We start from the raw sequence: 27,752 nt of genomic DNA, 5'->3' as shown, positions 1-27,752 counted from the left end.
ATTTGGAAGTTGGCCGGTTCGGACGAGGGATCAGTGCTTCTTCTTTTTCTTCTTCTTCTTCTTCTTCTCTTAGTGTTGGCAATCCCTCGCGGATCGCATGCATATCGTAACACGTAAATATAGGTATATACCAATAATGACAGTGGGTGATGGGGGTTAATTGATTACTGTTTGCGCGGTATAATCGACGCTACTATATTGGGGAAAGGGGTGAATATGTTATAATCTATGCGGTTCTTGGGGTCGTGTAAAGCTTTTGGAGCAGAAGTTTGTCGACTGCTGGCAAGAGGAGAAATCTCTTGAAACCGTGTCTACAATCTCCGAAGTTCTGCGATCTGGAGTATCGGGTTGCGCCGCCAAATCCTAACGTCCTAGACGCCGAGTCGGCGGGGTAGTCGGCCGAGGTCCCATCTGCGGAATTCGCCCTGAAAAACAAAATCCACACCATTCAGCCGTATCAATTTGCCGTATTTGAAACGGTGCCAACGACTGCATCTAGCAAAATAATGCGGATTATTCACGAATCGAAGCGAAAAAGAGGTGAGAAAAAGCATCGATAGCCAAAAATAGGTTTAAATCTGGGTGGTTCAAGCTCAAAGTCAACGTCTATCAAATCATCGTGACGCAATTGGAAAACGGCTAGAACTTGTCGAAGAACCGAAAAAAAGATCTCACCTCGAAGTCTGAATCATGATATGACCTGGTTTTAATCATTATCATTAAAACAGATAAATACTGTCAAAGTCAAATTTTTCTTTCACCAGGAACCTGCATTTGACTTCCATGATGTTTGAGATGTTTGAATCTTAAGCTCATGCGCTTTCTTTTTCTCTTTCGAGCTTCTATTCCGACATAAAACAAGTACAATATAGTAAACGTAGAAGAAAACGAATCGATTCAAATGTCATCAATAATTTTATACACATGACTATCACGCTATAAGTCTCCCTTCGATAAATTGAACCTGGGAATCGGTCGCTCCGCTGAAATGTATGAAAAAGTTCACACCAAGAGTAAATCGGAGGTTTGCACGTGGCTTCGGATCAGCAGTTTTTGGTGCAGCTTGTGGATACCAGCGGATACCAGAAGTTTCATCGGATCAGCGTCATGAGGATAGGAACTCTGGCTTTTCCCTTTTCCGTTACGACAGATACCGAGTAGATACTGCAGTGATTGTGATTGTGAACGTATAACGAAGGCTACTGCAATGTGGACTAAACCGGCAACATAATAACATCCATCTCACTACTTGATCTATGATCTATACTATACATAACGATATGTAATAATATCTAACACTATGTACGAATTAAACGTGTAGACGTCTGTAAGTGTAATATCTATAGCGAAAATTTGAAAAAACATCGAGGAATAAACAGTATAATGTATGTATGTATGTATGTACATCGAACAAACGGCTATCGAACTACCGTGAAAGCGGTCATCCGTTAAAGGTGCACTGACCGCAATGTTGTGCGGTGGGTATGCGGTTGACGTTAGACAAATAGACGTAGTAGTAGTAGTAGTGGTAGTGGTAGTGGTAGTGGTAGTAGTAGTAGTGGTGATAGTGGTATTGAGGGTGACTTCTACGGAACAGAGACACATCGACAGCACATACGAAGAGTTGAGAGGACGCGGAGAAGCGTATCCTACTGGGCTGACCTGTTCACCAGGTACCGTGGGGACCGGGAAAACCTTGCGGATCTGAACGAGGGGAGCCACCCAAGGCGAGCCAGCGCCCCGATGTGCTTCTTCGACGGTTGCGACACGTAGAAGTTGGCTTCATCGCTTTCCTTCATCTCCGTTGGGTCCGTAGCTACATGTGCAGATTTATACCCAAGAATAGTTTTTTTCTTTCTCTTTATTTTAGTCGTTGTTTTTCGTTAATTGACAAGTAACAGTTGGTTCTATCAGCCGAAGGAATTTCATCTTAGTTACGGTCCTGCACCTTATGTTCAGTTTGTTATATGCATGAAGAAGTTCACGGTTTGAACGTGTTGCTTTAATATAATGGTCTTCTTAACGCTGTATAACATTATGCGTATTATATATACATATATATACATATACATGACTCGTTTATTGAAATTTAGGTATAATGAAACCGTTTTAATCGTATTTTAAACGAGTTTTTGTTATTTGTGGATGAATTTACCGGACAGTTGTCGATTGGTACAAATGATTACATATTATTGCTGGAGATTTTTTGAACGGTCTGTTTTTTTTTCTTCGGCTAAATTTTCATTCAGATGGTCTGTTCGAATTATTCTTGAATTTGAACCGTTGAACGATGAAAGAAAAATTTGTCAAAGAACATAATTGGAAGTGAAGATTTGGGTGGAAATTATATCGATTATATATGAGATTAATAATCTGAATAAAACAATTTTTCTAGTACCCTCTACGCTTTAATCTCATCGAAATTTGTGAATTATGTCCGTATAATGAAAAAAAAAAGTTAGTAATTTGAGAAATTTTTATGAGACCTGTTTAATTTTTTGTATTCGAATTCGATTGACCAAGATATTAAACCGTTAATTAAAACTAAGAACGAGTTGATGTTTCTTCTTGATCATAATAATCCTAACCCGTCAATCTATACACGTCAACGTCGAGAAAATAATTACATAACTCGTTAATCTATACACGTGAACGTCGATAAAATAAATACATACCCATGAATCGCTTTTCCGTGTTGGGATAATCGCCTGCAAGGGCCTCGATAATTTCCTCATAATCCAGAACGTTGTTGTTCTGCATAACGGGCAGAGGATACTCGTCAGAGAATTCGATCTGCCGCTTCGGCCTCTTCTCGCCTCCATGCTGGGCGTTCTTCGCGGATTTATTCTTGTTGGTGACGTCGGTATTGAGCTTGAGCTTCCCATTTCCTTCGGAAATCTTCGCCACCACCGGCGCCGAGCTGGCCAAAGCTTCTAATTTTCTCTCGTTGGCGTCCTCCTCTCTATTACGCTGCACTTCCGGCCTCGGAGCATCACTCATCCGGCTCTTCGTCCTGTCCTCGAGGGCGTCCAACGAGCGTCCGAACCTGTTCTGAGTGGGCAGAGTCCAACCCCTGTTCAAAGCCGCGATGTTGCGCTTCAATCCAACGGGCATATCGCCGTTTCTAACGAGAGCTACGAGGCTACGTTTCTCGCCATAGCTCGGTTGGAAACGCGGTGCGCTACCGCGAGAGAATATGTCCAAATACCGCTTCCCGTAGGGCAGATTGTAGTCCCGAGCCAGCGCAGCGATGTTGCGCTTTCCCGAGGGCAGCGCGAAGTCTCGAGCCAAAGCAGCGACGTTGCGCTTTCCCGAGGGCAGCGCAAAGTCTCGAGCCAGCGCAGCGACGTTTCGCTTTCCCGAGCTCGACGGCGGCAGCGCAAAGTCACGAGCCAACGTAGCGACGTTGCGCTTTCCCGAGGGCAGCGCGAAGTCTCGAGCTAACGCGGCAACGTTGCGTTTACCGAGCTCCGAGTATCGGTAGAGCTCCTCGAGCTCATCCCTGCCAAGGATCGTCGCGGGACTTCGTTTCTCTTGATCCTCCTCTTCCTCGTCCGCCTTGTCTTGAATGGATATCGGCAGATCGCCGTTCTTCGCCAGGGTCGCGATGCTCCGTTTCTCCGAGTCCACCTCGTCCTCCTCTTCCTCCTCATCGGCCACGTCCATCCGCGACGTTGCCGGCTCCTCGAAGAGCCGCTGAGCGCTGGTGATGGCTGCCAGACGACCTCTCGTCGCTGGATAGCTGAAGAGCTCGAGATAAACACCGACCGGTAGGCAGACCTCACCGTCCTCCGCGTCGTCCGTTGACGTCGTCTTCAGGTTCACGAGCTCGTTTCGGTTCTTGGCGTCGAGGATTATCCGCGCCGTTCGCGAGTACGCCGCCAGGTTGGAACTAACTTCCGGCAGGCGTAGCAGGGCGAAGAACGTCTTCCGGGGAAGGCATTGCTCGCCCTCGTCGTCCTGGCATGTCACCTGAAAGCGACAAAAAAAAAAGAAACATTTCAATACTGTAGCAGCGGTGGAATTATTTTGGCGGAAGTGAATCGTCGGTATGGATATTGCTCCGATATGCTTCTGATCCTGCATCGCGTTTATCTACTCGGTGTTAAATTGGACGTTCCGTCGCATAAAATTGACGCTCGATTTTGACGAACGTCCGGTAAACGACAGGTGCAATTTCCCTGAGTATAACCGCACCGGTGTCATGCATGCTACCGATTTCACGGTTTGGTTATACCGCGTGACGGCCGGGTTATAATATGGTGGTGGGGAATCAGCGGAGCTCGAGGAGTCTGCAACTCACGTGCTCACGTGGCACAGACGCGTCATCGAACTGATCGAACGTCCTGGAACATCGATTTCTGTATGACGAAACTCATGGGTGACAGGGTACGTCGGATACAGATATGCAAATTGCAAAGATTTTCACCCTCTTCCTTCCGCCTGGCGTGTGTAATCGATTCCACGTGACGTCGACGTTTTGAAGTAGAAATTATTTAATTCGTTACGTGAAAGCGAGTTTTTTTCTTATCTAAAAGAAGGTACACAGAAAAATCATAAACTTGGATAAAGTTACACGAAGGAAAGATTTCTTCAATATCTAACACTCGAATTCAATATGGCCTCCTTCACTGCACCACTTGCCGTTTTATTTCAGCTGTTATTTAAGTCATGGCATTCGCCAAGCATCGATCGTTATTCCACATAAACTTAAATAATGGCAAGAACATTCTGAGAGTAAATTCGCCGTTCGTCAGTTGCTAAAATCGGGAAATTCCGGAGACTAAAATGAATCGATCGCGTGTAGATGGATTGCCTACCGTAAGGAACTCATTATATGGATATTGAATGTTCTACTGAATAAATAAACACAATGTGACATTTAATTATATAAAAACATTATAAGCGAAAGAACCGCAAACTCATCCGCAAATGGAAAATTCATGTGATTCACGTATATTGTCATGCCTCGAAAATTTTACCACTCATTTCCTTATAAAGGCCAAAATACAGGATGTTGTCACTTGAAAAGTGATGTGGAAACACGTTTTCAAATGTCGTCAGAGTTATGTTAACGCTCGATTAGCACCAGCTGCATCAGATATATAGATACTTTTGCGGGCCAAAACACGCGCACATTATCCACATAAGTGGGTTCTCTCTATGTATAGGCCATTCCGGGATTTATATTTTCAAAAAAAATGAAATAAGTGATCTTTCGTCAAAAAAGAAACAGAACTTGGTCCAGTAATTGTTTCCTCAATAGCATAATCGAATTTCTGCAAAATCAGACCGATTCGTATTCAAAGTGTGTAACTAACTTTTAATAACTTTCGAGTGTAATCATCCAAATTTTCACATATCCATCAGAGTATACAAAATATTTTTATATTTTAATTATATGAGTATAATTGAAAACTTACATTCCTCAAAATCTTCACCTACAATTAAATGTTTATGAAGTAAGTAGAATTTGAAATTTGCAAACTGTCAATGTCAATCAAAATCAAAAATATGTTTTCCCTCAAATTCGATACTATCATATCATCAGTGACCACAGAATGACCCATATGTTGATAATTATTCAGAGATTTGTTATAACTGTATAAAGTGCACATGGCGCGAGCCAGCAAGATGTGAAATGCAAAGTGTGTAGGCGTGTATAAATTGCACCATGTTACGCGGTTGCACATCAGGGGATGTAAAGGATTAAATAAACGGGCATTTCGCAAAACAGGAATCAGGATCAGTCTGTAATTTTTTCCGAAGAGTGAAAAACGAACTTCCGTAAAAATCAACCGAGCAGTAAGAATAATGTATATTAAACAAGTCGACCTGTTGAGTGGTTTTAATCAACTGACATTGCCGCCTCCCAAGAAGCCCGAGAATTTCTAAAGGCTGTATAAAGTTTGTTTGAGTATTTTAATACCTAACCAGGGTATAACGCGAATGCGCTTACCCATGCAAACTTAATACCCACCTTAATTCCCGTTGGTAGCTAAGAAGCTGCGCGTTCGACATTCTCTCACATTCCTTAGCTGGAGACTCTGAAGTCTCTCTCTTCTGCTTCGGGAAAAAGAAAACCTTTGAAATTCCCGACGAAGTCAGAGAGCGAAGAGAAGAAGGAGAAGCAAGAGAGATTAAAAGAGCTCAAACCCGAGAGGAGAGTGAATTAAAAATTATTGGCAAAAGAAGGCGGAAAGTATATATTTTTTACATTATCAAACGACGACGCCTGAATTCTAGGTAAAAATCTTTTCAAGATATTTTTCCCCATTTATATTGTCAACTCTTCGTATTATTCGCCATAATTCCGTCTTTTCCGAGGAGACGACGGAACGAAAATTCCCCCCCATTTGCCGCGGTGAAGCTCCATCTCAATTACTGTGAAAACCCTCAAAGCCACACGCGCTAACGTCTGACGGGGTGAATTGACTCGAACAGAAATTATGCGAACGCGTTATATGACGAGAAACGCGATTTCACGTTCGCCAAATTTAGTTACATGCAGATACGTTCGATAATTTCTGCAGGACAAGCGAGGCCGCATCATCTGTCAATTTGACGAAACGAAATTCAAGGACTACACAGGAAGCTCGCTCACTATTTAATAATCTTCAATTCACTTTCGTTGAATATTTTCCGTCAGTCTTCGACGACCATAAATAAAATTTAGTGTAGAATCACGAAATTCCCGGTTTTCCCACCCCTGCAGTTCATTACCTTCAAATGGGTGGAAACTTCTGGATAAAGTCAACATTATTATAGTGCCCCTGAAATTTCCGCGAGAGAAGTTATTCTAATATGCCTGTATGTTACCGAAGTATATAAACGGAGTTGCCTCGCAATGAAATTTCAAACTGCAGCAGCCGCTGCCAACCTTGCTTCGCAACTTGTGCGGTACTTGAACAGAAAGGAGGAAAAACACGCGAACAATTGCCCAGAACAGCGGCGCAAGAAGAGTGACAAGAAGAAGATAAAACAACGGTTGACGAGATGATAATGCGGCGACTCTCTCGTAACCGAGGTTTTACCCTGTTGCCCATTTCTCGTCACATTCAATTTCTGTCCCGAATTTGCGTTTCGTTGAGTCGCAATACTTGACGAAAATTTTAAAATATCGGGGAACAATTGTCAGTGAAACTTTATAAATTTTCTTAGTTTCCCAAGTTTTTAAAAGAAGTATTCAAACTTTTTTAAACCTTCTGGCCTCGACAGTAGTGTAATTTAATGCATCGATTTTTGGTATCAGCTTTTACATAACACGATCAGACAAAGACGAAGACATTTTGCACAGCTTGGGGAAAAAGTTTGAACAAAGTACGCTGGGGGTGGAAAAAAATATGAGCAAAATCGAAGGAGAGCAAAAAGCGTATAAAAAATGAAAGCCGCGAGAATCGAGAAATAAAAACGAAAAATCGTCGGGTGGTCATGACGTGAATCGCAAATTAATGTCGGTAAACCACGTTGAATAAATTATCTACTCGTTTATCTTATTTTCAAGTTCTTTTAATTTTTCTAGCCCCCCCCCCCCCCCCCCCCATTTGTCATTGCGTTAATAATTTATTCGTCGAGCTACAATATTTTCGTTCTCCATAGCACTGCTGAGTTTTTCAATACATTATTACTCTTAATACCTAACTATTTCACCAGCACGGGGTGAGAAAAGACAAAATCGAAAAGCTGCCCCAGGACAAAAGGGTAAAACTCAATTTTACAACGGCTGTTTCAATTCGGGAATTTTTTACTCGGCAGATGGGTCTAAAAGTTTGTTCGACATGCACGAATACTCGGTTTCACCTAGACCGGAATTAATTTAAAGGTCCTTTCTCGTCCTCGCGATTCCTACCCCTCGCGGTAGGATCGCTCACGTCTGATACAGCAAACCTACACCCACCCTGAGGGAGAATTTCATTTGTTGGGGTGTCCTATGCCACTCATACAGTTTTGCTCCCGCGTCGGTGATTCAGTCAAGTATAACGGACGTGACGTGCCTCGTTTACCGAATATCTGTTCGCCAGCCCATCTGTCCATCCACCCCATCCCCATCCGCAATGCCTTATCGCAGCTTTCCTCGAAATCCTCGAGCTGCCCCAAAATGCCACTGATGCGTTCCAAAGGATTTTGTGTTCGATGAAAGATTGAAAATCTATTTAAAAAAATCTCTTCTCTCTATTTTTATAAGCACAGAAATGAAAAAACTTTCGTCAAGTTCGAACTTTTGAGGGAAAAAAATTTCGAGATCGATTAATTCAATTCTAATTTTTATCAAGGATTCAAAAATATATTTAATTGAAATAGAGTTAGACTAATATAGTTAGACAAGACGGCCGAATCCGAGAAATTGTTCGTTAAAGTTGTCCGCCAAGTTAGAAATTATGAGAAAAAATAATCGAGATCGACGAATTCGATTCTAATTTTCTTCAAGGATTGAAAAATACTTTTAATTAAAGTAGAGTTAGATTAATATAGTTAGACAATACGATCTCTCAGAAATTGTATCGTCGCTAACATAACCTTGTATTTTATGGACGTTTTTACTTTGCATGTCAGAATTTTTTTTCCTTTCTAGAAAGGCAGTTTTTGTAAAAATAATTAGAAGCTTAAATATCGTTTTCGTATGAAAACAAGGATCAAACAGATGCTGTTTTATTTTCCATCGAGGAATTTAAAGGTACAGATGAAAATCCCATAATATTTTACGATCCAAATTGATTAAATAATTAAATTATATAATCTCGTTTCAGTCTGAGGACGAATTATCCTGTGCATCACATTCCTGCTCCCGGAAATTGACGGAGTTTATCGCTTGCACAAGTGATCCACTACCAAAACGTGAAATCGGCTGCAGCATTCTCAACCAAAACAGAGACGCGAGTTGCGAGTTGTTGAAGTCGATAAAGCGTTTGTCCCGCGGAAATAAGCGTCGTAAATCTAGAAAGTTGTAAATCGCTTCGGGCTTTAAAACTAACCGGTCACAAAGTTCGCATTACGTTTATACATTATACGAGCGTCACATATTATTTACGAGTTTCGTTCCCCTCCTTAAATATATGACAAAGTTCAAGTTACCGATGAAAATCGTTAAAACTAAAAACTATCAATTCGATTAAAAAATTCAAATCTCTCGAATGGTGTGATTTCAAGCTTCACCCTTCGCTCTTCAATTTTGATATCATGTTGTGCCATAAATTTCTCAAACTACGTTATTCGCTTGGAATTTTTGAGTGTCAAAATTTTGCCCAACGATTTCCTCTCGAGATCGTGATTCTTGGTTTTTCTTTTATACACTGGCAAACGTCTCGTTGGTTTGGACCTAAGCGGTGGATGAAGAGAGTCAAACTAGCGTGAAGAAATCGTGATTCAGGTGAAGAGTGCAACTGTCAGTATAACCCGAGGCCTCTACTTTCCCATTTCTCCTCTTCTCTTTCTCTCTCTCTCACACTCTGCCGTCTATCAGGCTCTACTTTCTGTCGTGCTCAGATTCCATTCAGGATTCTGCACGATTTGACGCTAACATACACGGGTTTAATCTTCCGTCGAGCAACCGAGTCCCAGCATTCCTCGAAATGGTCTCCGACAAATCTACTGTGACCAGTTTAACCCTGCATTCTGGAAGACAGCGTTTCGATTCACCTTCGTCCGCTCAACTCGGTCTAATTTAACGACTATTTCCTTCATCTGTATAAATTTGACATTACTTGAGTAAATTTTATTATTTTAATAAATCGAATGTTTTCCAAGGGAATCAACGACTGGTAATCGATTGACTAGTTCTTAGTTGATATTTACTTGTGTTTGTTAGGAGTAGGAAACATTCAATAAAAAAATAAACACATTGATCCTAGGAAAGTTTCTCAGTTTTAAGTACGTTTCATTCTAACCACACAAATTACTTATGGAGTTATGGAAATCAGGGAACCCAACTGAATACATTTATTTGTAAAAAATTGAATTTTTCTATCGGTAAACTCTCCCTCCAACAAACCCTCGAAATAAGTTATTTGCTGGCATGATCGGGGAACCAAACTCGGGATAAGGCACTGATCAAACAGCGAAAAGACTGATCCCTACGAAACCAAAAAAATCGTCCACATGCTCTGGAAAACCCTTAGATTTGCTTGTCGCCGAATGCTATTCGTGTTTGCAGTGTTTATTTTAGATCGATATTGCTCAGTGTTTGTTCACGAGTAAATATATTCCACCAAGCTGCCATGAAAAAAAACAATCGCAACGCGTCGAGCGAATCCGAGTTTTCCTCAAAAAAATTTGGATCTCTTTCTAAGTCTGATAGAGAGAGTTAATACTCGGTCGGTAATATTTTTCATCCAGGTACTTGGCTTGAAATCCGAACAATTCACCGGATATGATGAAGGAACGAGGGGATTGCGTCACGGTTAAGTAGTCACATTTAATGCCCAGGAAACAAAAACAGAAAAAAAGAGAGATAAAAATAAATACCGAAACGGGGAAAAAGCTCAACCTAATTGATGTTTCGTTGGGATATATAATCCCGAGGATGCTGGAATTTGAACACAAAACGCGACCTTTCGGTTGACATCGACGATACATACGGTCCGAAAATCTCCCTCCAACAAAATTTTGAACTCAGCCGCAATCAGAGGGTGGAAGCCAATTAAATCGCGGACTCAGGACACTTTGCAAAGGGAAAAGGACCCATATTTCCCGGGTAACAGCATGTTTGTGTTCCAAGCACTAACCGCAGGTATTTAAGAGGATGCTATAGTTAGTCGTTACCGACCGAGTAAAATTTCACTTATTTTGACGATTAGCCACGCTTATGCATCGCTGATGAAAAAAGGAAATAAAAACCGAGAAAAAATATACGAAAACTATTTTCTTTCACGCGAGAATAACGCTAGAAAATCCAGTACTCATGCGATAAGTTGTAATTCAATTTCAGGAATACATGAATTGGCTTTATTGTTACGAAAAAGTATAATCTTGATTAATTTTACTCTACGAGGATTCGTTTTACTCGGAAGATATATTTCGGATTATAATAATTATAATTGATACTTTTTTGCGATATTCGAATATACAATAACTCAAATATCCAAATGCATAAATTCATGACTATAACCTCGTGATAAAAGTATAATAGATGGTTTTGATTTCTGGCCAAAGGGGGAAGGTAGGTAATAAAAAATAAACGGGAATCGGCGGAGCAGAATAAGACGACGAGAGTAGAGCTGAGAAAATCGAAGGTGTGAGAGGAGATCGTTTATATTATAGCCTCATATTCGCAGGGCACAAAAGCGCGTGTTTGTGAGATCCAGGAATACCAACCTTGCTGGGAAACCAAGCTCCGCACAATGCGAACGAAAATACAAACGTGGGGAGGAAGACGAGAGAGAGAGCTTTTGTCTGTGCGGCGAAGAGTTGAAAGCACTACGAACGGATTTAGACGGTTGTACAAAAGCTCCCTGCAGAGGCAACGGTGATCATGCTATTATTACTCGATTCACGTCACATCTATAATAGGTATATATAGTTATATATGTAATTTAAATTTAAAGAGCTAGTTCTGACAAAAAATGGTGGAGCAGAATAAGGGCGGAAAATGAAAGCGGAAGCTACTTACCAGTATTTTTACTTCTGATTTCACCTGATCAAGTCCTCTCGAACGGTAATCGCAAAGCACAAAGCCCGCGTGGTCTATTGATGAAAATGATCATTTTACCCGCCCCGCAGAAAATCTAATTCCCATTGTCATATCGCAGAGCTTCCAATTCTCTAGGAGAAAATTACCGGGCTTTTTTACCCCTGAATCGGAATTATTGACCGACGTGACGAGTACAATGTGAAAATTGTTTCTACTTGATGTCTGTTTTATGAACTTTATCGAGATCTGAATTTTTTATACAATTTGTGAATTTATTCGATGTTTTAGATAGTGTGTGAGTGATTTTATTTTTAGTCGTTAATGACAATTTTTTAATGGAAATTTACGAAGCAACAAAGTTTCGAATGGTTTTGGAAACCGAACGGCTCAAAATTTCGAAATGCATGATTCCGAAAAATAAAGTTTTGATAGAGTATGTAAATTCGGATGGTTAAAATATACTCGCACAGTGTAGTTTATTCAATGAGTCGGTGTGAAAAATAAGAAAAACTGAAAATCAGAATGACCATGATTCCGAACGTGAAAATATCGAAAATCCGAAACAAAGAAAAATCAAAGTGGTCAAAATTTCAATCTTTCACATTTAAAAATTTTCTCATTTTCGCGCTTTCGGAACTTTTCAAATTCGGTACCTCAACTTCACCCCAATTTACAACAACATATTATTCATACAACGTTATGCCTACAACGAACAATTCGATAAAAGTTCCGAAAACTCGGAAGGAAATTTTAGTATTTCCACTCCTTACAACCTTCGAATTACTCATTTCCTGAAACCAATTCTCTCGGTTTGTTCGAGGGTAACTCCGGCTTCCGGAACTCCGGGTCAATTATCGAAATAGCGGGTTTCAGAAACGAGGCGTGAATGAAAGCGGGAAAGCATCGAAGGACTTGTTGTTCACGGTTTGCGTGGGAGGATAAGACTCTCCCTTTTCCTATCGCTGCCTATGACAAAGCCCCAAAATCCTCTCTTTGCACTCTAGTCTCTCCAAGGTATGTATATACAATATACATATAATAAATACCATACAAACTGTGATACAAGCCAGATTCCCAGTCCATCGAGTAACGCGTGACAGAAAACGGGAGAAACTTGGAAATCATGTTTTCTATGTCACGTGTCTCAGAGGATCAGGAGACAGGATCACCTGTCAAAGCTCCCAGATTTTCCGCCCAAATACGTGATCTTATACAGGTACAGGGAAAACTTGATAAATATCCGCACCAGGACGAGAGGATTGCTTCTGTTTCTTTCTCTTCGTCCTTTATCTTTTTTTATTTCTTTTATATTTCATTTATTTGCATATTTCCGAGGAAATGACACGTGTTACAACCGCTTATCACGAAATCACGTCGACGAAGAGGAGTAAATTTCCTCTAATACGATTTTAGTGTAACGAGTCGGAAAATGGCTGATTTTCGCGACTTTTTTTCCATGTTTTATTTTTTTTTTATTTATTTATTTATTTAATTATTTTACATTTTTTTAACGGTTTTCTCGAAACGTGCTTTTTCAAAACGGTTGACACTCTCAGAAGAAGGGTTTCCAAGCTATCTCTTTCAAATTTGAACACAACATTTTTCACGTCATTTTTTCTCTTGCTATTGGAGCTTTTTTTTTTAAATCATCATATTTTTTTTTCAACGAAAAACTGTCGAAAAATGAACTAAATTCGGTACTTTTTTTCAAAACACCCGGGTCCCCGTTGTGGGGACTCGATTTTGTCAAACTCATTTTCAACGTTGTAAAAAAAAAAATGTGTGTTCTTTTCTTAGCAAACGCACGTATTCGCAAATCTACGCGTATCACGTAAAGAAAGGCGAATGGATTTCGCGGGTTTCGAACAGCGGTAGGAATTTCCTGAGGTCTTTAAAGTGGATCCGGGTAATAAATCAGATTTCGTAGGTATACGTAGGTATAAATACGACAAGCTTCAGCCCCCGACTGATTACATTTCCACTACCCTGCGGAACGTGGATGAAATTCAGATGTGCTTGTTGGTAATTGAAAAATTTTCCGTGAGGTGGATGTGCGTGATGGTTGAATGAATCATCACGCCAAAAACTGGACAACCCGTCACGTGCAGAGATAATGACGAGAGCTTGAAATACTGGTGAAAAAGGGATACGGAGTGAAAAAATATCGGAAAATGCAGAAAAGTTTCCTCGAATCAATTGCATGCACGACTGATGTAAATTTCATGGAATAAGTGTCATTTGGAAATGGGAAACCAATTGTGTATGGAGATAATATTCGAAATTGAGTTCCAGAATATTGATTCATACAAAACGTTAAAGTTACACGTTTTAACTCGTGTTTTAACGATAAATAAAACAAAAAAAAGATAAAATCTTGAAGGTAGTTAATTCATCTGCAGAAATTCTCAGAGTCTGAAATCTCAAGTTTGAATAAGCTCCTACGATTTCTATGCAAAATTTTGAATCACAGAAATGTCGATAAGTTTAATTTTTTCAACCTAATTCATTAAAATCTACCGAAACAATTATATGCATGCATAAAAGGTGAAGCGATAAAATTTTTTTCAACGTCAATTTCACCGTTTCGCAAAAATCGGGAGAGTAGAAAATTGAAAAAATGGATTTTGAGGGTAAAACCGAATATTTAAACCGTAAGTAAAACACCGGCGTTATTTTCCCTACCTAAAATCTTAATTAGATCAAATGAGTCCATTTCTGCAAACGTCCTACACGTATCTGACGTTATAACGTAGTTTTGGTATGTCTCTATTAAAACGAACGGAAACCACTCAGCGTTGTAATCAACTTTACAATTAATCGTGGCTGTGCGATCATAATTAAATTTAGCGCGCAGAAACAGAGGTTCGAATGACCTTCGACGTTTTGAACAAGGTTGCGGTTTTCAGGACTGTCAGTCTTATCCTGCACTCGCTCTGCGTCAGCTTTCTGCAACTGAAACTGCGGCAATATTACAAAATGCAAAATTTCTCCACACAAATCCGGAGAAATCTGCAAATTGAGACTCGCAAAATTAAGTTTGAGTAGGTAAATACTAAGTTTCGCCGATTATAGTTTATCTTTTGAAAAACTCCGTTTTGTCGAGTATCTGAAGCATTTTTGCGAAATTATTGGACTCGATTATTACCTTCCGGTAAAATCAAAAAATCAAGCCCCACCCCCCTGAAAAAAAAAAGAGTTGAAGCTGTCAGAAATTCAATCGAAAAGAAACGGTAAAAATACTTGCAGAAAAATAAAGATAAAATCTTTTTCCCTTTAAAAATTCTGTGACTAATAATAAATAAATACAACCGATGTTATATGAGTGAGATATTTTTTTCTTATTCCATTTCAAGGGTTGAAAACTAGAGACAATATATCCGCCAATTCACACCTTAAACGTGCGTCATCGTGTAGAATATATACATGGTATAATACAGCAAGATTTCTCTGCGGAATCTAATTTACAAAGTTTCAAATTGCTCTTAATTACTTTATTGATTTAGGTTTGAATTTATTCGGCAGACAACAATTCTGTTTCTGAGAATATTGAGCGCGTCTTGAATCTACGCGAGGGATTCATTGAAACTGGAGAACCAGAATAATCGAGATACACTCCTCGTCTTATCCCAGCATCTCTGAATGGATGTTCAAAATCGTTCCACCTGATCGGTTGAGTGGATCAGCGAATAATCAGAGAAAAGCTCGCGAAGATATTCATTGTACAACAGATTTTGTGGAATCGTTTTTTCGCGAACAAAGGATGAACAAAAAAAAAATTTATATTATATTCGAGTCCAATCTTAACATCTTGTTTCTAGTCCGTGCAAATTGTACTCGAAATTAGTAGAAACTGCGAGTTGAGAAAAAACCGATACCATTAATCTAATAATTAATTTAACAAATCTAGCAAATTTAAACTTTACACTAGATATTTCTTGAAATTATAATTTATTTATATTTAAACTTAATATTGAATAATATAATAAAATAAACGTTGATTTCATTTCATCTGGAGAAATATTGTCTATAGAAAATAAGAAGAGACTTCATCGAACAAGATAACAAAATTTACATTCTCCTGCTGATTCCCTTTCGTGCAAGTGTGACAATTTTTTGTCTGACAAGTCACGCGAAATCTTCGGAGTTTATTGCAAACGTAAGACGCCTGGATACGTTTATCCATCGCCAAACCCTGGCGCAACAGAATGTTATTCTGATCCTCTGTAATACATCTAAACGTGTATAAAAATCCGATTCTGTGATACACCAAGCGCCTTATGATCGCTCGAAAAAATCGCTGTATATTTGAGATTTGGTCAAATCTGCTCAGCTTTGAGGTAGAATTTTTTTTTTTTTTTTTTTTTTTTTTTTATAGCATTTAGTAAAACGTAAAATTTTTCCAATTTCTCGCCAGTTGTGAAGCTCAAAAATGGTTTGAGATTTGAATTTCTGGTGGTCAAAAACGAAAAATATTTTCAATTCAGACATACGTGACTGGGTTACATTACCGGGATTTACGATCTATACGAGATCTCGATCAAATTTCTATCTAAAATACACGACTCTTCGCTTTGCACAGGATCGTAATTAACGAGGCGCGTGGATACGGAGTCCTTTGAATATCCTTATTCAACCGCGATTGCGTTTCCGATCTGATTAAGCGGGCTCGAATTAGTCTGAAATAACACGCAAATGTATCCGAGATTTGATACAAGCCGTCGAGGTGGAGAAGGGCTAAGAATTTTTATTTCGAGAATCGTCCGAATCCCGATCCTTGACAGAAACTTTCTCTAAACTCCGGATTATCACCCGCCGATGTCCGTTCTCCGCTTGACAGGCCGGATCCTTCGACCGAGGCTGCATGCTCACTTCGAGAATAAAAAAAGGAGAAAAGGACTTCCAAGCTCGCGAAGAATTTCATCAGAGAAAAGTTCCGAGAGAACTTGTCGAGCGCTTTTATAGTATTGACAAATTCGGGACACGCGGATATTTATTCACTCACTGCGAATAATTATCTTCACGCAATTTCGGTGAACCTGATTTCTAGACCTCGAATTTTTCATTTTTAGCCCTTCAAAATCCAGCGATTGAACAGATTATTGTTAATGCCTGAGTTTTTTTTTTTTTTTTTTTTCTCTTTTATTAACATTAATTGATATCTGCAGTTAAATTTAATTCTGTTTCAAACGATTTGAAAAATTAGTGACTGTAATATTATAGAAATGTAGATAATCGGAAAATATCGCAGTAATATAAAAAAAAAATCGAAAAATCGTTAGAGACACGTTTGAGAGAATCTAAACAATTATTTTTTCATTTATACCGATTAGGGTGGAGCAAAGAAACCGACTGTTTTTTTTTTTTTTTTTTGAGTCTCTTATGACAAAATGTTAGTTTTTGATGTTTTAAGAGACCACTCCAAAGGACAGTTCAAAAAAAAAAATTGAAGAGGTCACTCTGCATTTTTTAAAACGTCAGAAATCGATTTTTTTTTTTTTTTTTTTAATTTTTTTTCTTGTTACGGTATAATTTTAAAGACGAAAAAAACTAAGTTTCCGAAAGTTTTAGTTCAAAATTTGAATTCTGAAAGGTCGCTCATATTTTTTTTTCAATTTTTTGGTGCATTTCTTTAGATCTTTTCGAGCGACCTTTTAATATTGATATTAAAATTTCATAAGTTTTTTTTCTTCAATTCAGTAAGAAAGAATCGATAACAATACACCACGAGATGAATTAAAAATCAAACAAAATACTGAAAATATAATTTTTTTAATTTAATTTTTTGACGATTTTTGACATTTAAAAAAATTTGGAGCGACCTCTTAAAATTTTTTTTTTTTTGAGCTGTCCTTCGGAGTGGGCCCTTAAAACATCAAAAACTAACATTTTGTCACACGAGACTCAAAAAAAAAAAAAAAAAAAATAGTCGGTTTTTTTGCGCCACCCTAATACCGATGCAACATTATTTTTCAAATTATTACAACGCGTGTTTACTTTATTCCTTCTTTAGTCGTTTGAACTCCATTACATGCCTCAGGAGAAGTACATTAATGTTCTGTTCCATTCTGTTCTGTTCTTCAAATGCCTCGAGGTGTTTTCGCTCAGCTCGCTGTGCAGCTTTTCACAAAGCCCCAGCTGCCAATTCTCGAGATAAAATTTCTCGGTTTGTTCCTTACGTAGACGCGGTTAGTAAGAGTAGGAAATTACTGATCAGAGATACAAGGAAGAGAAATAAGGAGAGCGAGAGCAAGAAACCTCGTGGTTGAGTAGACTAAAGAAATCCTCGTTTCATCATATTATCAAGGACTTGATCTTAAGATTAAGTCCCAACAACCGACCTTTAATTCGGTTCTCAGAAAAATTTCAGAGGTATGAAAATGTTTCAACAAAATTATATTCTTTTATTGAATTATTATACCATGCAATTGCTTAATGGACTCGTTGAATTTTATTGCAAAAAAAAAGCAGGACTTACTGTTGATGAAATAATTTTGCTGAGGAATTACCAAACCTCTTCCAAAATGAGCTGCTATTTCATCTTATTAAGAAAAGCAGCAGAGCTTTTTTGAGAAGAATTAAGACAGTAAAAAAAAAAAAAAATTGACTCCTTACTCAACCAGAATTCATATCACAACAAAATAATTTTTGGAAAAAAATGTTTGTGCTTTAAGGAGTTTCCCACACCGATGTCTAATCCATCCTTTCAATGCCTCATATCCTTTAATGACAATTTAATAATTTGATTACCCATAACTGATCGTTTGAACGCAAAATTTGAGAGAGAAAAATTACACGTGTAGTCACAATAAATCGAAAGTGAAAACTGACTTGGTTGCAAAATTTTGCTTTCTTTATTCCAATCGTTCCTCGACGCGAAACGAACTTTGATTAAAAAATAAATCCATTTTGAACTGTGATAATTTTTTATGTTTTTCTCCAATTCATTTCGCACACATACCCACCAATCGGTGTAACGAAACGAGGGCAATTCACATCCGCCATTGATCCATAGCCGAACAGTTGTTCAGAGAGTATTGCATCGGGTTCAAACTGCTTATAAATCGGTTTCCCGTTGCATGCATAGTGCATGCATATAACGGGGGTCGCACGTAAGGTATAATGCACCTTCCTCCTGTCCCATTGTCCTTAAATTGATCGACTCTACACGTATATATATATAGATATTAGGTATATGCACTCCGCTCTCGCGAGAAACCCGAACAAAAGCTGCGTGCGCCACCCGATACCGGAAGCTGCCTGGCACGCGTCATGTTCGCATCACAAAAGCTGCGCGAACGGTGTTAAGGTGCTTATAAAGCCGCGTTGTAGACCTCGACAACGCGTAATTTTTTACCGATATTACACCCCTGCATTACCGGCAATCGTGTAAGGTCGGTAAAAATGTCGTGTTCTTTGTAATCGTAAAACCAGATCAGCTGCAATTTTGTCATTTTACAATCAAGTCTCATGGGATTGGGCTCAAATTGTGTGTTTCATCAGCGCCAAGTGGCATCATACCGGATAGTTCGATCATTTTAGTGCAACTGTGAAAATTTTCTCAATTTCGGTTAGTGGTAACTGGTCTGTAAATTTTTTTTTCAAATTTTCAAAAAGTTAAAAGTCGTTCCAGTTTTTGCCAAATTGAGGCATCAATTGCCCAAGTTTTATCCTAATCGCTTGAACGGTATAGAAGTTTTGCCTCGTCGCGTTTTCGAGGTGTACAACGCGACTTTATAAGCACCTTAACCCTTTGAGTCGCACCTCAATTACTGCGCTGAGTCAACTTTGAAATACAAGATAGAGTTCTGTGGTTTTCGGAGGAGTTGATTACAAATCTACAATCAAATTTCGAAAGGTCAAAATAGCGCATCCAATATGGCGGACGAAAATTTCAAATTTCATCGAATCCGGTCAAAACACTCTATGCATTCGAAATATTCAAAATCTAATTTCAGATGCAGAATTAGCGACCCCAAAAACGTCTGAACAGAGTTTTCTCCCCGGATTCGATCGAATTTGAAATTTTTGTCCGCTATACTACATCCGCCAGATTGAATTTTTTCAAATCGATTTCAGATTCGCTTTTCGAAGTTCTGTCGCATTAAAGAGTGGCTGCATCGATGCTGAAAGGAAGTAGGAGAGGAAAATAAGGGGGATGAAACCGCAGAAATACGAAATTGTAAGATGCATGAGAGGAAAAATCTGTATTCTTCTCGCGTGTTGGCACATGTAGCATATACTATGGGGCATTCCGTGCCAATTTCGAGTTAACCGATTTGGCTAACGATTTCTTACGTGATTATTTTGAATCTCGAAGGGCATAAATTTTTAGATTTCTTTTCTTTTTCCAAATATTTCGAATCGATTTGAATGAATATACAATTTTTAAAAACGAACATATTAATAGACACAATTCAAAAATCTGAAATAATTCGAAAAAATCCTTTGTCAAGTATCAACATTTTTAAGCATTGAGTCAGAGTGAACTTACTATTCCACTTAACTGAAAATTTTTAAACAAAATCGATCAAAGGATGTTTTTTTTTTTTTTAGTTGGCATGGAATGCCCCATATACACGTATACCTGTAATATATATATAACGTTGAAAGATACTAATGGTTTGTAAAGTTTGTAAAAGCAGAAAGTTGTGTATATAATAGCTGGGTGGCTTTGCATCCTCCAGGACTACCGCAATTCATAAAAAAGCTCTAATTTATATGCAACTACACGAACCCAGCTGCTCTTGTATAACGTATCGCTGCACGTCTGCGGAATTATGGAAACAATGAATTTTTGCTGAACTTTGTTTGCGCTTAAAACATTTACACGCGTATAATATAACTCTGAGCTTGAGTTGAGCTTTACTGGCAGCTACAAATTTTCGGATATCAATTTTTCGGAGCTTAAAATCTGAGTCAAGATTACGGCTTTATCTGACGATAATTTTCACTCTTGGAAACTTGATTCTGGCTTTTGCTTTTTGCAATTTATTTTTGAAATATTTTATAAAAAAAATAAAAAACTAAAACAATTCTTTCGATGGCCGGTAGTTTTTTTTTTCTTAAATTAAAAAAACAAATCAATTAAAAAAAGCTCATCCGGCAAAGATTAAGATTCGCCCTGCAAAAATATTAAGCATCAATTCTGTGTAAAAACAAAATATTGCCAGAATTTATATAAACGCGGGAAAAGCTCGATGATAAGAAAAAACTTTTTCACGGAAGATTTCGTATTACGAGAATTTGAAAAAAATTGTAGATACCTAATTTTACTTCACCGTAAAATGAACAATTTCACATCGCGGAATTCGCAGCTGGCGCAGACAACGATCTCTGCAATTAAAATGCCGTAAGAAAGGGTCGTAAGTTGATTAAACGCTTCACAAAGTATAAAAGCCCTTAAAATACTGTCGCTTTTCAGCAGGAAGCCCGACGACGATTTGGGTAAATTAATTGCAAGTGACGCCTCGCCGTCTTCGGCACTTGTACAATTATAAGAATGACTGTATAAAATAGAGACCGAATTGTATAAATTGTAATACGTTTGTGAAAGAAGAAATCCTGAAGATCAAAATTCCGCACAATGATAAACACAAAGATTTGAATGAATATTATTATTAAATTCTGTAATTTGGGCGGTAGAATCGCATTAGAAGTCAGCAGAAGCGAGATTTTCGTGAATCTCGACTTTCGCAAGAGGTAAATTGCACATGTAATTTGCTTCAGATTTTACAGCACGCGTTAAAATAATCCGTGCTCATCGTCAGTGAAATTAATTTCTCACCGAATTTTGCACAAAAGTGTAGAATTATCCTCGACAATATTTTTAATTATAATAGATTGCTAAAGCGGATCGCAATAATCTTTTTTTTTTTTCTTCGAGATCCCAGAAACTGAAGATCTTGTGCAATTAGATACATCATCCTCATTTCACGTGCGAGAAAATTCTTCGAATTCTATCAGTTTGAAATTTGATTTTCTTTGACCTGCGCAATCCTTTTACGATACATGTATATATGTATAGAGAGAGAGAGAGAGACAAAAAAATTAAAAGAGAGAGAGAGAGAGAGACTGAATCCGACGAGTTGGGTATGTGGAAAATTTATCGGTATTCCGTGTATGGAAAATCCCTTCACCCCAGCAACTCGGCAATTAAAATTTTCACCGGAAACAATTTTCTTCCAACTCCGAAAAATGTATCTGATTATAAGTGTAAATGCGTATGTATATATATAAGAATCCGGCGGTGAAATCCGACTGACTAAATATAATCACAGAACATCAAGAGCAGAGGAAAGTGAGACGTGAAAAGGAGGGAGGGGGGGGGGGGGGAGAGGATGACAGAGAACTTCTCCTCCTCTTTGTTGCTCCCAGTAACTTCGGGAAGGAGATTATTTACCTGATTGCAAAGTTGAGTACAAAGAAGTGGGGGGGGGGGGAGCAGGATCAAAACACATAATTTAGGCAGGCGTTCGTATATTCGTGAAAACGCATATATATATATCTAATATAGATTAATACTTTGAGATCAGATCTGTGAATCGAAATTTATCAATAGTTTTCGGTGAGTTTATTTTTACAGAATAAGTTAAGTATTCGTCAAATCCACACATTCGGAATTACTATGTATGATGATTTTTTTTTTTTTTTTTTTTTTCTTTAAATGAGGGAGAAAAAAAATAACCACAATTACGAAGAAACGTTATCGATATCGAGTTTTCATTTTAAAACACTTTAAAATGATTAAATATTTAACAGATTCTTTCGATTTTATTCTACGATGATTCATTTTATATATTCCAAAGTCTGTTTTATACAAACTCATTGAAATAAATTTTCTTTTCAATCGGTAGTTACTTTTTGGTTTATAGATTATTTTTGGTTATAAAGTTCTGTGGGATAGTTTCAATGCGCGGGGATACCAGAGTAATAAAATACGTTCCGACATTGTTTCCTGTTCAAAACTATAAAGTTTATCCTTAAAAATCGAATGTCCTACACAGTGTGAGAATGATAAATAATTTCGTTTTTTGCTTTCGTACATGGCGTGTGTATCAATTCAAAGACAAAGAGACAGATCTAGAAAATCTTCACGATCTTCAGTATACTTCAAGTTCATGTTTATTGTTTGGAAACACCGTGTGTAAGATGCAGGAAACGGAGGGGTGGAGGAGGTGTAAAAATAAATCGACAAGCACTCGAGGTCGGAAAGTGAAAATGCTGATAAAGAATACCGTGAGTATAAACTCCACACCCTGGCTCGTTAAAATCGATTATAGCCCCGAGGTTATATTGTGCACAGGCTTTTATCGAAGACAGGGAAAAAGCTAAAAAGCTTTCGGCACAGAGAAGTGAAACAGCAAAAGTCGTCGGGTGAGGGGGAAAAACACGCGGCGGAATGTCTCAAGTTTTAAATTTTTACCGATTTGAAATTTTTTTAGGCGTGCACGTTTTTCCAGTTCTAATCTCGGCTGTTACTCTCCGACCTTTTTGCCATCCCTCCCCAGTTTTATCAACTTTGACCTCGCGGTTAGCATAATTTCGTTGTCAAGGATAATCGGTAAGGATTAAGGCTTATCCCGGTGTGTACACACCTCGATGTTGGATATTGTGGTGAGTCTATGACGAGTTGAAAATCTACTTATCAAACTAATTAACTCCGCTCTCTCTCTCTCTCTCTCTCTCTCTAGCTTGATAACCCGAGATATACGATACAGGACCTCTGCATGCTCGGCTGTGTTCGCGAATCGATAGACTTAATCCATCAGCTGAGAGAAAGCGAGAGAGAGAGAGAGTAGAAATTCTGTGCAAGCTGTTGATTAACCTTATCGTCACTCTCCTCACGTCCCTTGGAAATGCAAACTTTTCTATCTCGAGGAGTCAATTCTCTCAGTTGCAAACTCCTGCAGCGTGCAAACTATAATCAATGAAGAAATTCATCGACGAAGACCGTGAAATAAGGGATTTTTATAAGAGAACTTATTGTAAACAAAAACACGTGTAACTAGTCCAGATTCGTTTATCAAATCGATGATTGATTCACTGTTTGGTCATTTTTGGTTTGCCAGTTTAAAAAAAATGGGAATCGAGAAAACAGTGAGCGAATGAATCGTGGAATTTTTTACGATACATCTATTTTATATTATATTTACTACTGAAAATATCAGACGTTCGTTTTTATCTAAATAAACTTATATTTGAAACGTTGGAAATAGAAATGGAATAAAAACTCTATGCAAACGGAATTGCCAAGGAAGATCGTGATGTAATGTCAACTGTGGATGTGTGAAATCGTTTTTCGAATACAATAAACATCATTTGATTTAACAGAGAATTAAGTGATCGAAACGATAATGTAATCGAATTACCGAATGTAATCAGATTTATTTTTATCAACAAATCTATTTGATGTTTAGTAAATTCAACAATTTTTCATTTCTTCTTGTTTCTGTCTGCAATATATTCTTTTGCTCCAGCGTTTGATGAAATCTCGATAGATGGTCGAATGCTAGAAATGAATTTGTCAATCCTTGAAACAAAACGTCTCGAGTTGTTCAGTTTTTTTTATTAAAATTTCTGCATTTTTTCATATTTCTTGTCCTCTTGTCTACAGTTTCGTATTTCGCAAAACACCGCGGCCAAAAAAAAACTAAAAAACAACTTACGATAATTAGAGTCCAAGCCCGAGCCGCGGGTAAGGCGATCCCGTGTCAAAGAAGCCACGGAAGGTATTCCGAGCAGAGAATGTTAAACCCAACACCAAAATTCTTCTCTGCGTTACGCGCGGCTGCAGGCAGAAGATGCTCGTCTCGAATATTTGCAAACTGTTGCAAAGATCTAACGACGCGAGATGCGAAAACAAATGTGTAAAGAAATGCGTAATTTGGAGATCGCCGGACTTCAAGGGGTCGAGATTTTTTTTTATAAAATTCCTCTTTTCGAAACCGCCCGAAAGCAATTTTCGCACAGTTTCTCTAGACGCTTTCTGAGCGAAAGGAATGTCGCGGAAAATTTCTCTACATTACATCAGAGTCGGCGCTAAATTAAAAATAAATGTCCGAACGTTTTCACCTGTCTTCCGCATTTCGGACGAAATTTTTATCGAATTACTTAATGAAAAACACAAGTTAATGAAACTGAAAGTCTTCTTTTTAATATTGGATGAATAAATTTCTGCAAATTTAATCAACCTTTTGATGATTAATTCAATGAAAAAAAAAAAAAAATAATAATAAAAACAGAAATCATGTTCAAAATTTGAGCAATTTTGAACAAATTTATCTAGCATACTTACAGAAAATAACGAATGTAAGAAATATTTAAAAAAAAAATCAAGTATCTGTACTGTATAATACAAACAAAACATAAATTTGGATTTTATGATCCGGAGGAAAATCGATTCGCCATGGAAAACTGCGATAGAGGCTATTCGCTCTATTTGCGCAATTATCCAGGCATATTGTGCATAAACAGCTGAACTGGAACGGAATCAAACGATCAACTGTTTGTACAGACGGGAACAATTACGCGCTTTTATTTCCCCGTTAAAATGTCGAAGCTCGAGCCTTGAGCTCGCAGAGCTTTTCGCTGTAATCTTTAATGCCCGTAATTAGCCGGGATCAGAGTCAGGCATGTATTCGTTATACGGTATTTAAAGAACCGTAAGTAGATCTAAGCATCGTTGCGATTGCAGCAAATTTTTTATCTGAAATTCGCCAGGATTTCCCGCATTTTCCTTATTTTTCCTATAAATAAAAAAGCTTACAAGATGAAAAAAAAACGTCCGTTGTAGTGAAGAATTCCATTTTCTGTAAAAAAATCTCCCGCACTTAACGAACTTGCGATCATAAAGTTATTAATAATTATTCTGCAAAGCAGATATTTGCGCGTTCTATTCAATTTAAAAGATTAAAAAATCCTCCGGAGAGCAGGAATCATTATATTTTACGATCGTCAATCAAACCTTCTATCAGATAAATTGAATACAAGCAATATTAAATCCGTGCGTTTTCACCGCAAGGGTCCCGCATTTTTGTACAACATATAATCTACGAACGTTTAGCAGATTTTTATTCACTCTTTTATTTCTTTTCATCCCTCGTTTTTCACCTCATTTATTCATTCAACGTTCGTTAGCAGATTTTTCCCCGTCATTCAAACCTACAGGTTCTTATCAGCTCGACGTATAGTCCGGACGGCAAATCCCGTGAACCGTTCGATCGGGTAACGCCAGGATTTTAATTGATCGACTTGTTAAGGGTAAAGTTTGCGGAAAGTTATATAAACGATCGAGCGCTGAGCATTTCGGGTGATTGATATTTTCACGGTAACCTAAACATCCGTGTCTACTTCTAGAATTTCCCGCGGTGACGACGGGGCGAAAAGTCTCCTCTAATTGGACTCCACTGACTATGAACCAAAGTCAAAGTACGCGTAAAGCTTTCACTGAGCTGCCAATCGGAAGGACTTAGCCGAGAGTCCTTCGTCAAGTGAACAAATAATAACTCTATAAGACGTAGTGTTCTTCGAATTTTTCGTTCTCATTTTATCCTTCATCATATTTTCGTAAAATCTTTCTATTTTTATTATTATTATTAATACTGTCATTATTTTTGCGAAATATCGGTCCAGACTCTTATTACGTCTTGGTTAAGGAAATTATAAAAAATATATTTGTCTTTCGCTGATTGTATATATAACAATGCAATTTACGATGTTACGTGGAGTGGTTTTCGTAGTTACAGCAACAATCATAACAGAGTGTGTAATTAATTATTCGGGATGGAATTTCACACGTATGTAGGTGTAATTTACGATATCACGTGAGTCTGACATTTGCAGAGGCGAATTTGGCGGATCTGAATTTTGCGACGCAATTTTCAACCGTTGTTGTTTGCTGTTTACTGCACTTGACCGCAGCGCAAATCGCTTGTCAGGATTTTAATCAGCAAGGAGTAATTTTTCATTTTTGTAACTTTGCGACTTTTGTGGGGCAATTTTTATCCGCAGGTAAAGACTCTGAGGTCATTCGAGATTTTCGCGGATAAAAATGCGCGCAGTTATAGATTTGGTTTCAGGGATTTGAAATCGAGATTCCAGCTTCACTGCTGCAGCGGCTGAGCTTGCGATTTATTCCACGGCTGATCCGTGGCCAGATTATTATTCCGCGAATACTGCGAGGGATCAAAACGCAGGAGGATAGTGCAGAATTAAGTGCGACGTCAGAACTTTCCGGTTCAAGTTCTTATTGTTTTGTGGAACGTTAATACCGATTCAAGTATTCACGCGAATGCGCCGTACCTGCGTAGATATGCCTAAAACGCATAAAACTTTTCTTCGTGAGAGTAAAATGATATTGCAAAACCCAGAATTAATGAGACAGAAATAATTTTAGACATAAATCGCGTTACACCCGCTCGCAGTTGTGGTAATAAATAGTAATTGACTCCTGCAAGGAAGTTTTTTACCACACGTTAAATTTACAGCGTAATATAAAATTATAAGAAATAAAAAAACTGTTATATTACAAAACTCCAAATTAGGTATATTACGAATATGATGTGTTACGGCAAAATTACTTTTTTAATTTCTGCAAACCGGCCATAATTACCGATCATTTATTATACTACAGGAGATAAAAAAAACTTAAAAAAAACTTTTCATTTAATTTGTTCGATTCCTCGTTTTTTCGCGCGGCTAATTAACGTATCGCAAATTTCAGAACCAAAATAAATTCACCGTTAATTCCTTTTCCCGAGGTGCTAGTTACCCACGATTGTTACATCTGCTATCGTTATCGATACCGCGTGAAAAAGTGAAAAAAAAATTCAAAAAATCTGACAATCAAATATACTATATTAAAAGGGTCGAACATCCGGGAAGAAAAAATGGCATCGAACTTACCAGAGGAAGGCTAATCTCGTTAACGACCGAGACATAGAGAAGCAGAGTGATGAGGTAGCTCCTGGCGGAGGATGCCATGGCGTCCTGGTTTCCCTCGAGCGGCTGGCCGATGTTTTCTTTGATAATAACTGGAAGAACTCCTCCGAATCGGTCCGGACTGAAGGGGCTATAAACTGGGACGCGGTGTCCGTTGCGAGTAGCGGTTTCGCGGGTTTCGCACCCT

General features: G+C 38.2%; 1 protein-coding gene across 2 annotated transcripts; it reads right to left on the bottom strand.

Annotated features, from left to right (window-relative positions):
- Positions 1-39: 39 nt before the first annotated feature.
- On the bottom strand, positions 40-27,752 carry LOC124415969 (neuropeptide-like 1). 2 transcript variants are annotated; one of them, XM_046896738.1, is made up of 4 exons: positions 27,530-27,752; positions 2,676-3,972; positions 1,663-1,816; positions 40-425 (listed from the first exon to the last, which is right to left on the bottom strand). In XM_046896738.1, the coding sequence occupies exons 1-4, from the start codon at positions 27,605-27,607 to the stop codon at positions 227-229; spliced, it is 1,728 nt and encodes a 575-aa protein (XP_046752694.1). In that variant the 5' UTR covers positions 27,608-27,752; the 3' UTR covers positions 40-226. The 2 variants fall into 2 exon arrangements, with proteins under 2 accessions (XP_046752694.1, XP_046752695.1); XM_046896739.1 differs by lacking the exon at positions 1,663-1,816 and having other exon boundaries at positions 218-425; positions 27,530-27,751.

This window comes from Diprion similis, chromosome 2 (assembly GCF_021155765.1).
Source record: "Diprion similis isolate iyDipSimi1 chromosome 2, iyDipSimi1.1, whole genome shotgun sequence".
NCBI classification, from domain to species: domain Eukaryota; kingdom Metazoa; phylum Arthropoda; class Insecta; order Hymenoptera; family Diprionidae; genus Diprion; species Diprion similis.
This window is presented reverse-complemented; position numbering and strand designations above follow the sequence as displayed.